General features: G+C 36.0%; 1 protein-coding gene and 1 long non-coding RNA gene across 3 annotated transcripts; one reads left to right on the plus strand and one right to left on the minus strand.

Moving 5' to 3' along the window:
• Positions 1–792: 792 nt before the first annotated feature.
• Positions 793–12,879, minus strand: LOC128865820 (acidic leucine-rich nuclear phosphoprotein 32 family member A). 2 transcript variants are annotated; one of them, XM_054106185.1, is made up of 9 exons: positions 12,492–12,879; positions 11,892–12,427; positions 6,663–6,826; positions 6,385–6,597; positions 6,230–6,315; positions 2,554–2,928; positions 2,416–2,480; positions 2,115–2,343; positions 793–2,049 (listed from the first exon to the last, which is right to left on the minus strand). In XM_054106185.1, the coding sequence occupies exons 2-9, from the start codon at positions 11,937–11,939 to the stop codon at positions 2,003–2,005; spliced, it is 1,227 nt and encodes a 408-aa protein (XP_053962160.1). In that variant the 5' UTR covers positions 11,940–12,427; positions 12,492–12,879; the 3' UTR covers positions 793–2,002. The 2 variants fall into 2 exon arrangements, with proteins under 2 accessions (XP_053962160.1, XP_053962159.1); XM_054106184.1 differs by lacking the exon at positions 2,554–2,928 and having other exon boundaries at positions 6,236–6,315; positions 12,492–12,846.
• LOC128865821 (uncharacterized) lies at positions 8,889–12,689 on the plus strand. Its single transcript, XR_008454900.1, has 2 exons — positions 8,889–9,256; positions 9,334–12,689. It is a non-coding gene; the product is annotated as an uncharacterized LOC128865821 (long non-coding RNA).
• Positions 12,880–13,686: the final 807 nt, after the last annotated feature.

Here is a 13,686-nt window from a genome sequence, read left to right on the forward strand (position 1 = left end):
TTTGTTCAGTTTAAATCTCACAAATCACAATATTACCAATACCATTCACTGAATTTTTACAAACATGTCATTTCTCCTCCTTTTGTTTGTTTTGCGTTGGAAAGGGAACTGACGTCAGACTTGTTCAAATCGCGGAAAATAATATAACTGTTTTGTGAAATATCCGTATTTAGATCCTTTACTCAGAGATCGATTACGTTCTCTTGCTAAATCGGCTGCTTCTGCTGGTATGATGAAAGTTTTTGGGCAGATGTAATGCTACGGCGTGAATGGGGGGTACTGATTAAGTCCTCGGTTTATTTGCGTGTTTGAGAAAACGAGCTTTTTTCGCGCCATCTGCATTATCTCATCAGTTACTAAATGGATCAAAAATTCCGTACTTTCTAATACGAGTATTCACTTCAATGGAAAATAGCGACTGCAGCAGACTCAAGTGAAAAAGCGTATTCTTTTTTAAAATGACTTTATTTTTTATTTCGGTCAAATAATAGTTTGTCCTGTGCCGAAAAACTCTTTCATTGCAATATGAAAAATGGCTTAGAATATAAAATTAGTATTTATATATGCTTGATTTCAACATCGTCTGCACTCTTTAAAATGTCCTACCGAATATTGTATAACGTAAGGGAGAATTGTACGCATGAAGGCTCAAAAGCTGATGTTTGAATTTTCGTATATTTAAATGTGATTGTAGGAAGTTGTGGAAAAAAGAAATGAAAAATAAAAGAGAAAAATTGATAAATCAAGCAAACTCAAAATTTTGTTCTAAAAAAGTAAAAATATTTTTCGTGGTGTATTGTTTGAGAATAATGTATTGTCAATAAGACCGAAAATACCAAATTTTAAAGAAATTGTTATAAATGTGAAATTTTACAAAAACAACGTATAAATACAATTGTGGCATTCACAATCTACATTAATTCTCTTGCTGTCTATGTTCAATTTGGATAAAAGTAAACAATGCGAAAATACTATCTCATCTATGGTCGTTTGTATATGAATTATGTATGTATATAATCCCTTGCGCCAAGTCACAAACAAAAAATCTGAAAACATCTCTCTCAAGGAAGCAGAGTTTACGCCTCCCGCTTTTTTGTTGTTGTTGTTGTTGTTGGTATGTATGTATATTAATAAACTTACTGTATAAGTAACTAATTAATGCTACTAAACAATAAACAATTTTTATATTATGACAGCTGACGTCACTACTTGTTACCCGGATATTTTTTGATTTATATATACTCAATTTATTTGCATTTCAAGGTTAATTGTTTGAGGCGCCAATAATCTATAGATCTACGAAGAAAGAAATGCTTAATATTAATAAAACATTTCCCGGCCCTCCTTGTCGCTTTGCAGACGCCATTGAGTGGGTACGGTTGTTGGTGTTTATCTTTAATGCAAACTTTACATTTTTCGCTTTTTTCTTGCTTTTTTACTTCCTTATATAGGTCATGCTTAAAATAATCACTATTATAATAACTTTTATATAATAATTATTATGTACTCTTTTGTTTCTAACTCTGCTGTTTGCAATGCCGGTGTTGTTGTAGAAGTTCTATTGAAAGCAAACTTGTATCATTTCATTACGGCTTTTCGATGGTTTCCGTGGATTACATGGCTTTCTACGTCTTCCCCTCTCTATGCCCACATAATTTTCGCGCCACCAAAGTGTTGTAATTTTATATATTGGTTTGAATGTGGCTGGCTGTTATATATATTGTTTTGTAGTAGTGTGAGTGTGGTTACTGCTATTACTCGCAAATATATAATATTTTCCTTTGAATAATATTAATTGCTGTGTTTACAATATTTATTGTATTACTTGATCTAACATTTCTGTTATTTTTTTTGCGCTTTTCAATTGTGTATAAACTGATAGAGAAAATTTTGTTGTTGTTTCTGCTTTGTTTTGTTTTGTTAAATTAAGATAGTAGAAAAACGTTAATTGGAGTTTTGTAAACAAATGCTACGATGATGCGTCGTCTTTATACAACACTGCTTAACCGTCATGCTTTCTTTTCTTTCCCCGAGCCTGCGGCTCCTCTTCTGTAAAATAGTGCAAATAAATCGAATTGGAATCGGTTGTTGGAAAGTTGTTTACGCTCACTCACCAGCAGCTTCTTCGGCGGCGTTTTTGTTGTCTGCATCGGCAGCATCTGCTTTTGCGGCGGCGGAGTTTGATGTAGACTTTTCCTTGCCTGCAGCAGCCTTGGCAGACACATTCCCCTCACCATCTCCCTCTCCATCAGTATCATCATCGTCGGTATCTTCGTCTTCATCTTCGACTGCATTCTCTTCATCCCACTCGGAGTTATCCTCTTCCAGATCTTCATTGTACACCTGCACATAAAAGAAAGATTCAATATTTTATTACCAACAGGCGGTTTATATTTCCACTTTATTACTACTTACCTCCGATAACGAAACATCAGATGTAGATACATATGAACTGCCATAGTCCTCCTCATCACAGGAATCTGTAATCGAATAAGCAAGAAAATGTATCGATTAATTAAGTAAAGTGTGCCGATATAGACTGTAAATGCTTACAAAATGAGGCATTTGCCAGATTTAAAATCGCTAAAAACCAATAGAGTATAAGAGCAAAAGGCAATGGGGGAGCATTGGCTACATTAACGCCTGTGTTGTTGCAGGCACCGTCACCCGTCGATGGCATATCCATTCTTGTATCTGGGGATTGGGGTGCGGCTGTCGACGTCTTATCACAGGCAGAATTGGACGCAGCGTCTTTCAATTTTATTTCCTTCAACAACTCATCTAAATCATCAATTTCATCAGCAGCTTTTTGATTTTTTGTGGCTGTTGTGTCTTGGAGCTGTTTCTTCGCTTTTACACGCCGCTCAAAGTCTTCCAACTCATCCAAATCAATTTCAATACCATTTAAACAAAACTTGTTTTGTTTGTCTGAAAAAGTTGGTAGTTGGAATAAGTTCACTTGGCTACATGAACTCATTTTGGCTTATGCTTTAATTTAGTAAATAGCCGAGAACTAACAAGAATATGAGTGTGATGATAAAGCAATGAAAAAAAATTCATGAGGTCTTTCCCCATTGCATCCATGTTTTAGTTAAATAATATGTAATTTTGTTGCAACATTCATTTATCTAATATTGCCACATCTGTATTCATCTCTTCATGATAACCCGAATTTGAGAAATTGTTCTTTATAGATTAGAGAAAAATAATTTTTTTTTGTTTTTAGAAATCAGAATGGCGATTTGTCCTCTTTCTAACGAAAATACTTCTATTATTCCCATTGAGAAATCTAAGTTATTACATAGGACATTATTAAATAGACACCATCATTGTTCCGAACATTTTTGTATATTTAGGCTGTCGTCCAAAGCTAAAGTCGTACAATGCCTTTATCAGAAATTCAACAAACATTAGGGGTCAAGCTCCATCTGGTACCACTAAGAACCAATAGGTATATGTGATGGCTTTCAGCCAGCCGGGTCAATCTAACCAATAACCAATAACGAGCGAATGAGATGCCAAAACAAAAACATGAATTCGCCTTGACTCACCAGAAGATAGAACCTGCCAGATCTAGAAATTTTCAAGTTATTAAGAACATGGGCATAAGCAGGGGTGCATGCGCATAGGGTATTCAGTCATAGGTTGATCGTGTAAGCGAGTAAACGAGAAATAATAAAGTAGTTCAGCCGCAAGGTGAACGTGTACATTTATGGTGCTCACACTCACCAACGTAAACGTACGTTCCGTATCAGCTGACACGAACAAACTAATGAGAGCCCCATGTAAATGAGAAATCACCACCGTTCCGTTAGGTTAGTACCGTGGATCGTGTACGTGTCTGAGTGAAAAATTTTTAATATTCCGTAAAAACGGATTTCTCTCTCACCACACAGTGTTGCCAAACAGTACTTTTTGAAATCTTTAACAAAACAGACTTAGACAAATTTAAATTTTTATGAAAATAATTTAAAACGCTGTTTGATGTTAATTATATTTGCATTTGTCGGTTTCTGACTTTGGTTTGTTATACAATGAAAAATTGTAGATGTGTGTAAAAGTATACTCGAATGTATGTAAAAATATGAATGGCAACATTGTGTCGGTACAAGCAGACACAAACCGATGTATCGTGTAAATATGTAACCAAACGAACGCAGCTGTTTTCTACGTGCACAAGTTTTGCTCAATTTTGTGTATCTCACGGGCAACAGACAGGCACTACGGTAACGTCTGTGAGTGTAGTGGGCAAGTTATGTTGCCATTCAATTGTGACATGTTTCAAAACAGTGACCGAACTCAGGGAATTATTGTGAGATTTATTTGGATTTTAACGTAACGAAATTCGTAACTATATTAATGCTACAAATAAGAGATCTCACCAATTTTCCACATTGCTCAAATCTTTTACATCAGATTGTAAGGAATCGAAGGTTCGTCAAAAGTTTGGAGTGCTGTAAAAATTAGACGGATTTGCTTCGCTTCCACAACATTCTGATGGTGCATTTTACTTCCTGGCGGCCGCCGTAGCCGAATGAGTTGGTGCGTAGGTTCGAATCTCGGTGAAAGACCAAAATTAAGAAAAATGTTTTTCTAATAGCGGTCGCCCCTCGGCAGGCAATGGCAAACCTCCGATTGTTTTTCTGTCATGAAAAAGTTCCTCATAAAAATATCTGCCGTTCGGAGTCGGCTTGAAGCTGTAGGTCCCTCCATTTGTGGAACAACATTAATACGCACACCATAAATAGGAGGAGGAGCTTGACCAAATACCTACAAAGGGTGTACGCGCCAATTATATATATATACATATACATATATATTAGATTTGTTGAAAGACCGTCACATTTGAAAAAAAAAAAAAAAAAAAAAAAAAACAAATCAACAAAGCCAGATTTAAAGTTTTCAGTTTACTCTTCCTGCCTATGAAAAATAAAGGCATATTTTCGTTTACTGCTGTTGTTGCTCTATCAGTTTACTAATTCTTGCTGCGAACCCATGGCAAACCCAACCATTGTTGTTTTTGTAACAGTATGAATATAGGGGAAGGCTGCTGGAGTGACAGTCCTTGGCCGGATATAAATCCGGGTCGTTTCGGTAACAAAAAAAAAGATTGTCGTGGGCACGTAAAACCAACAGTCGTCGTGAGTATTTTCTAACGGTAGGGGCAGAAAACAAGTAGTTTCGGCTTTCGAGTGGGACCAAAGGGTGTTAGACGAGTATATTTAAGCGTAGGAGTTAATTTGCTATAATTATGCCAGATTAACGCGGATTTAAAAAAGGATTTGGGCTGAAATGGGTGATGGCTGGAGTCCGATGACGACATTTAGGGGGAAAAGTTCGTGAAGCTGATATTGGATTCTTGGCGAATATTTTTTCAAGGCCTGGATGAGATACTGTTAATAGATACAGCTAAATACCAGAGCGATGTAACGAAGCGAATGCCAGAGGTACTTTGGAACACCTACTTTGCCACTGCTCTGCTCTTTGTATGAATTGCTGACAATAGGCTTGTTAAAACTCCCGGAGAAGTGCATTACGATTTATATAAAATGATGTCTTCCACTCCAGATACACAGCACTGGCAACACAATGGCCCCTAGGGGTCTAAGTGAGATATTTTTACTACCTAGCCTTAGCTCTTAAATCAGGCTTGCCACACTTGCATACATTTTGATTCATTCCTATAAAGACATTTGATTTTCTCGAATTCTGCAAATATCGATGCACTTCCAAAAAACAAAAAACAATCTCAAAGTATACCTGTTTTGCTACTGAACTTTGTACGCAGAGTGTACCGTTTTATAAGGGTACTCACAGAAGTGTTGTTTTTTTTTTCTTTTGTTTAATAATTGAAAGCTAATCTTATTAACTTTCCAATTTTCATTATTTCAAGGGCTAAAGATGCTTGTATAGCTAAGGTCTGCAGAAAAGGGCTATTCAGCGTAATATTGAAAGATCAGGAAAGTCAAGTATCTTAAAGCTGAAGCTATGTATTTAAAAGAATGAAAAAATTTCTTCAATGCATTTTACATACAAAATACGTAGTAAAGAAAACACCGTTAGAAAAAAAGGTTTTTTTAGTTAGTGTCCGATCAATTTTCATAACCTTTTTAAGGTGCGTAGGGGATTTTGCAGAATTCTATGTACAAACATCAAATGTTCTTTTAGGAATGAAAAATATTGTATATTGCGATAAAACTACTTATTAATTTCATAACAATTCAACCACCCTCACCTTCCTCCTCGTCGTCGTTTAAGTTAACTTCATCATCATCCTCGCCATCAGAGGGTGCTTCCACATCATTCGCATCGAAACTGTAACAATTCAAGGTTTTTGAATTTAATTCAATTAATTGGCGAAATCACACATGTTTTCAAACTTACCCATCGAGGAATTTTAGGGATTTCACCATTTCAAATATTTTCTCACGGTAATTTTCAATTTGTGTAGCTTCGTTATTAAATAGGTCTAACACGGCGAGATGCTTAAATTCTTCCAATGGTTTAAGTGTTTCCAGATCCTTAATTTTATTGCCCGACAGGTTAAGGTATTGTAATTTGGGACTTGTTGTCAAGTAGTTGAGGCCGTTTGATATTCTTAATAAAGAAAAAAAAAATTAGAAAATTGTTTACTATTGCTTGCGCAACCGCTATGAAGTTACCTGTTGTCTGAAAGTTCCAGTTTTTTCAGATTGGGCAACTTGGGGAAACCTTTTAGTGTGGTTAAACCAACATTGATTAAGCTCAGTGATTCCAGCGCAGTGTATTCATCTGTAAGGCCAACGATACTTGTACTCCGGCAATTATCCAGATTCAATTCTGTGATCTGAAATAGTGAAAATAGAGCAAATTTCAAATATAAGTAAAAATTATATTTAAAATAATTTTTCGATGCGGCCCATACATACATATATGTTAATCGTAAAGATTGAACTACGACCATTGAAAAGTAATTCAAAAATTGGTGATGTTTAAAAGTTCTAACCCTCTGTTGGGCACCCGGGACCGGCCAAACGATTTCGACTTTGGACGTGAATTTAACATATTTCTATAATAGCTAACGACTTGAGCTTCCAGATAGCTTCCTAAAATTTAATTTTCTATCGGTTTATGGATATAACCTTCTAAAAAGGATCCTCGAAAAGGACTAACCCGGGTGCCCAACCAAGGGTTTTAAAAAGATGTTCAACAGAGGGATAATGTGAACACAAATTTTTTGCAATTCGGTAGTATATTTTGGTTCATTCCTATTGAACATCGTTGCTAAATTATTCCAGAGTGAATGAAGGCAAGGAATTTAATGAAAACGTATGAAACACTTGAAATTTCACTAAAATATATAATTTAATTTATTTAACCCTCCCTTGGACACCTTTTTTAGAAACCTTCGGTCGGGCACCCCGGTCTGGCCTTTTTTCGTCCTTTTCGAGGATCCTTTTTAGAAGGTTATATCCATAAATCGATAGAAACGTTTAATTTTAGGAAGCTACCAGGAAGCTTAAGTCGTTAGCTATAATAGAAATCAGTTAATTTCACGCCCAAAGTCGAAAAAGTCTGGCCAGACCCGGGTGCCCAACGGAGTGTAACACAATTCAGCTTCGGAAATTTCGATTAAAATAATTAACATCGCTCAGACGAAACAATGGCCGTTGTGGGTTATTCAGAGAGTAAATAATGGGGCTTCAGAAAATTTTCGTAAACATTATTCCGGCTATTAATGCACAACATTTTTTTCAGGCGTTTTATAAAACGTTCAGAATAGTAGGTATAGTAGGCCGGGTCGATTTGTGGGGAGGCAAAAAAATCGCCCATTGCTCTGTGAAAATCATATTCTAGGGATCAAAATAAGAAACTTTGCCGAAGGAACCATACCTCTAAAACGAATTCTGATGTCCCCCAATTTGGGTCGAACTTTTTAGTTTCTTTACTCATGAAAAGGCCAAGAATGGTGATATTTTGAAATGATTGTATGGGGAACCCCCCACGGGAGTTCCCGGGGGTGCGCCACTGGCATGGGTGGATCGGCCGTCCAAAGTTAGTGGGGGTTGGGGGTGGACTCGATTGGAGCACTCTAAATGGGTTAAAGTGGGATTTTTCGTTCGACCCAAATTGGGGCACATCAGAATTCGTTTTAGAGGCATGGTTCCTTCGGCTAAGTTTCTTATTTTGATCCCTACAAAACGATTTTCACAGAGCAATGAGCGATTTTTAAATCGACCCGCCCTAAGGTATAGGTGTAATAAGGAATAATTAATTTAAAAAAAATTCTAATATGAGAATCAAATGGTGAGACAACAGTGGTTATGAGTTATTATCAATTCAACTTGATTTTTTATATGGTATTTCTGCCTTTTAAGGGAAATAACGCAGATTCATCTATTTATTACTATTTTTTTGAAACCTATTAAATAAGTAACTAGCACTAAACGTACTTTGAAAGAGAAGTGCGATCCTTTAGCAACGTGTGCATATGAAAAATATTAATTTCGACCCACCCATTCCCACGTGATAAGCGGAACAAAATCGCCCATAAATGAAAACGTAAACTGTATTTTTCCAAAAACTCCCACAAAAATAATTAGCGTATAAAGCTTAGTAGTGTTGTAATTAGCAAAACAAAAAGTTCAATGAAACCTCATTTTGTTAAAGCGAAACGGTGTATATTCCCTACTTATAATTTTTTCTTTGATTAAATAAATATTATATTCTAAATACATATGCTATGCTATCTACAACAGAAAGTGAAAAAAAAAATTTAAAACAAAAGGCGCGCACTGTTATTTAGCGGCATACATACAACTGTGTTTCAATTCTAAAGCAGTCCGCAAACATTTATGTTAAAAGGAAATGAATAAATGTTATTTTTTCCACACAGCGTTGCATTTAGCATAAGAATGAAGATATATTTTGAATGTAGGCGAAACAAATGGAAAGGCGAAAGTGAATACTGTCGCCAATTTTGCCCCAAATAGCCCCAATGCAGCAGGCGCAACAAAGATGAAACTAGTTGTACTCGAGCAAGCGTTCATAAATGACCGACCGACCGACCGCCTATAGTGCGTCGCGTTGCGAGTGTGTGAACGCAGAAAATAAGAAACAGAGAAAATGTCAAGATACACGAAAAATCGATTATGTCAAGAAGCTGTTCGAGTTTTCCTTGATAAAAAAAAATTAGCAATTGAACGAAATGTGAACTCCTTTTGAACTAATACATCGGTTTATACTCAAAAACAATGGCAAAACTAATTAAAATAAGGTAACGAAGGTGGTCACAATAATTTGGAAATGTAAAGCGTTTATATAATTCGAGAGAATTGTCACCACCACTACTAGGCAATCAACAAAAACCAAGATGGCAGCGAATTTGGAGTATACGGCGAATTGCGTAGATGAGGGAATGGATGAATTGCGAGATACACACACAGAACGGAACTATTTCAAAAAAGAAATGTCAAGAAGGGCGATACAACAACAACACCAATTAAACATTAACAGTGCAACAGAAGGTGGCGGGTTGTCGCATGCTACAGCATACATAATTATGCACATATTTACGAGTTGTTGCTTCCGTTCCCTCAAAGCGATTTCAACCACCACCAATGGTTGCATTAATATAATTTTAAAATTTCGCGGTGCGGTGCTACCACTCGCTTTATCATCAATTATTTCACATTGAGGTAGATAAGTAAAACGATTTGCTTTGGTGGGGAAGATGAATGAATGACATGTATTAAACCGCCTCCTACTGAAGTGGCCAATGTAATACTTAAATCACATTAATATGGCTCATCCCATTCACGTCAACGCTGAACCACAAATAAATATGTAGTTGACTTTATAGAGTGATCTCCCAGGTTTGTGCGGCTGAATGGCTTACTATGTATCGGCATTTCATTACATTAAGAGCATTTTCCCTTTTTGCTAAGTGATCTTTAGGCCACAGTTGGAAATGCCAAAAACAATGGAATGGTAAAATCGATTGCCAAACCTTTCGATACCCAAATAGTAGGGAGAGCCTGCATAAATTTTTACACCGATATCTTTCGTTAGCAGCTCGTTGTTGTAATAGCATGCACATTATCCATACATGTTTGGGGAATGCTGCTGGCCGGATATAAATACCGACCATTCCGGTACGTAGAACCGAAAGTCGAGAAAAATGCTAACACAATTTCAGCCATCCGTACTAGCGCTGACTTAAGCCAGATCTATTAAATTAGAATTAATTATTCTTTCTTGACCACAAAAATTATATTTTCTGTCCACACACCTTAAATGGTTGAAATTTGGCTTCTTGCATTGTCAAAAGAAATATCAGTTTTCTTTAATAACTTAGCACAGAAAGTTAAAAGCAATATGTAGGCGATTATTGGTCGACATATAAGATTGCTTCGGAGAGCTGTTATTTAGCCCTGGCTAAAGACCCCTTTGTCGCCGGTTGAATGGTTCTTCTTATTCTTTATACAAATACATGGTACTTCATACCCGAAAAATAACACCATTTTATAAGTTAATTATTTGAAAATTATAGAAGTCATTAATATTAGGGAATCAAGTAATATTCCATGAATGGAGATTAGGTAATAAATTTGGCTAAATTATTAAAAGTCAACTCTGGTACCGGCAACCGCCGGTTGAAGGTTGAATGGTCTGTGCGGAAGCATAATTCAGTTAGAAACTCACTGTGGGCACGAAACACTAAGAAGGCGGCCGCCTCTCAGTGGTCAATGGCAAGCCTACGGGTGTATTTCTGCTATGTAAAATCTCATAAAAACCTATCTATAATTCAGAGGCGGCCAAAAAAGAGCCTTTATTTGTAAATTGGAGGAAGAGCTCGGCCAAACACCCAACAAAGAATATAAGCGCAATTTATACTAGAAATCAGCTCTGAAACTAAAATTTTGGAATTATTGGATAAATAATTGAGTAGAAACACTAAGTTTTATTATAGACTTATGAAATACTGATCATAAAACTCTTTGCGATGGATTGCCGCCGAAGTGTCTGAATTGCATATATTTAATACTCTTTTTTTAGCGTTAACCGAAGTTATTAAGCTAACCTGTACTTGTATTCCTTTCCTTCTTTATTAATTTAAAGCTGATGCCAGTCAACATACAATTAGTAAATACATACATGTGTGTATTGAAATGAAGATGTATTCAAAGCGTTTGCTTTTGCATCACGCTTATGAGTTTTGTTATCGCTACTAATATCGCATTAAAGAATATATAGTATATGCTGATACATAATTTAAATGGGAGAAGTGTATGAAATGCCGCCATCGTCAAAACAGATCAACAAAGTGTATTATGTGCGACAACATTGGCAACCCTCGGGTGGCCTACTGCGTTGTTACGTTGCTACTGCTTTAAAGGTACATATTCATATATGCCTACACACGATTCGCCCTGTATACGTACCATACATGTATGCGCCCGCGTGTATGTATTGCTGTACGTGTGTGCGTTTGGGTTATACACGCGCGTTCATTTGTATGTTCAACGCGTACTCATGGCGGATAAATTTTGTGACAAATTAATAAATTCTTTATATAAACTCGATCATGAGGATGAAAAAAACGGTACTATATGCGCACCCTGCGCCTTCATTTGGAGACTTGCACCCACATAACCTTTTCACAACCTGCTGGTGCTAGCGATGCGTTGCGTTGCGTTCCTACTAATGAATGGGGATGGCAGAGCGTAGCTAAAACAAAGGGAGGGCGGCAAAAGTACATTCTAGCGCACAGAAACTTCTTGGCGTTGATTTGCCAAAACAAAATATAAGGTTGGAAATGAATACACCAACAAATAAGCTAAGAAAAAATTACCGCGTGAAATATTTCAAATACTATTAATCATTACATTAATAAAAGACAAAATGCTTACCTGATTCGCTTTTCGTGCGCGTCTTTCTAGTTCTATTCTTTTTTCCATTTTTTTGGTGCACTAGTCTTACTTTTTCACTTGTAATTTTCAGCTGCTGTTGCAATTTGAGCTTTCTAGTTTTACAATTTCACACTTGAAATTTAACGTTTAAAAACTTTTGCGTCGCTCTATTCAATCACAGCTTCTTATAATGCTGGCTATTTTTTCTTGTTTTCACAAATATAGATTTAAATGCAAGCACTGTCACACTGTGTAGTCGACTTGAAAATCTGAATGTTGTGCTCCTTCGCTGCTACTTTCCTATAGTTGTTTTCTCCCCCACACACACACACGCTGCGTTAACTGCCAAGACGGGTGTATGCGCCAATAAAACAAAATGCAAAAAAGAAACACCAAAAGCAGTTGTCGACCGCTGTTGCTGTTACTGTAGTCGTTGTTGTTGGTGCAATAGCTTTGGTTTGCCTTTTCTCCTTTATTCTCTTCCTTTTCTGCTTGTCGTCGTCGGCTCTATTTCTTTCACCTCTACGCGCTGCGTTCTATTGCAAATTTTGCGTTAACGTAATATTTCACTTCTTTTACTTGAACGCACACTTTGCTTACCTGTGTTAAAACTACCGCCGCTATTCAGCAAAACAGTTTGTATGATTCTTTCGCAAGCTAACCCTTTAGGCTAAATACCGAAATGTTGCTTGCTTCACAAATTTCCTGCCACTTAATATAGTCGCTCCAGATTTTTTACTTGTTTTGGAAAATAACTTCTATACTAAAATAAAACTTGAAACTTATGTGCACTTTCCACGCTTTTCTACTACTGTTGGCTGCTGTTGGCTCCGCTGCTTTTGATTTGCTTCTTCATCGCTTCGTGTTCGTAATTTTCTCGCCGCGAATAGTGATGCCAGATGGATGGCATCATGTTTATTTTATTTCCTGGACACCCATCATTTAAACAATGAAACACATATACATATTATGTGTATTTAAAACCAAGCTCGATACAGTTACAAATCGGTACTCGGTAATATTTTCCGTGCTTTGTTTGTTTTACTTTTCCCAATAACGAATAAGCTAAATTAATGCGGTATTATATTAGCAAAATTATGTTAACAATGTTTTTATCTACTTATTTGTTCTTTGAAACTGGCCCGAGATCTTTACATTAATAAATACAATATAAAACTTGGTTCATTTTAAAATATTTCTTTATTTTGGTATGTTTCCGTTCAGACTAAAAAGGTCTGCTAAGTTACCGAATACCAAATTGCAATGTTATCGGACTATATCTGATTTCTATTATTTAGAAAAAATTATAAAAGAACATGTAAATATGTATGAATAAAAGTTAGAGAGTGTGTATAAGTTTTTACAACTAATGATTTTCCAAAAAACAAATAAATGTATTAATTTTGATTTTAACTTCAATAACAAGAATATATTTGTAACATCATATAACACCGTTGTTTTATTTAAAGTTGGTAAGCTATAAGACTACTTTTTATATGTTAATTCGATTTACGGAGGCCACTTTGTGGTTATTTGTTACTGAAAACTTCTACCACGTGCAAATATAGACTTTGAAGTACTCTAAAAATAATACATTTTCCTTTAAATCTACATGAATTGTATTCGAGAATATGTCATATAAATCCCTGTACTTCACAAATTTCAATTTTCTATTTTTTTGACAGGAAGTGGAGAATGGGATATATTTGCCTTTGGATTCCTGAATGGTTTTATATGTTATATCGTCATTTTGAAGTACTTAAGTTTGATGCGAGCTTCAAGCGCTGCATAATTT

Source organism: Anastrepha ludens, chromosome 6 (assembly GCF_028408465.1).
Source record: "Anastrepha ludens isolate Willacy chromosome 6, idAnaLude1.1, whole genome shotgun sequence".
NCBI classification, from domain to species: Eukaryota; Metazoa; Arthropoda; class Insecta; order Diptera; family Tephritidae; genus Anastrepha; species Anastrepha ludens.

What these genes read in the sequence shown, in the direction of transcription:
- LOC128865820 (XM_054106185.1), bottom strand. Translation starts at nt 11,939, where the DNA reads ATGGAAAAAAGAATAGAACTAGAAAGACGCGCACGAAAAGCGAATCAG. An exon ending in TCCCTAAAATTCCTCGATGG is followed by an intron (nt 6,316 to 6,384) that starts GTAAGTTTGAAA and finishes GAATTGTTACAG; the next exon opens with TTTCGATGCGAATGATGTGG. An exon ending in CGCCGCCGAAGAAGCTGCTG is followed by an intron (nt 2,050 to 2,114) that starts GTGAGTGAGCGT and finishes ACTATTTTACAG; the next exon opens with AAGAGGAGCCGCAGGCTCGG.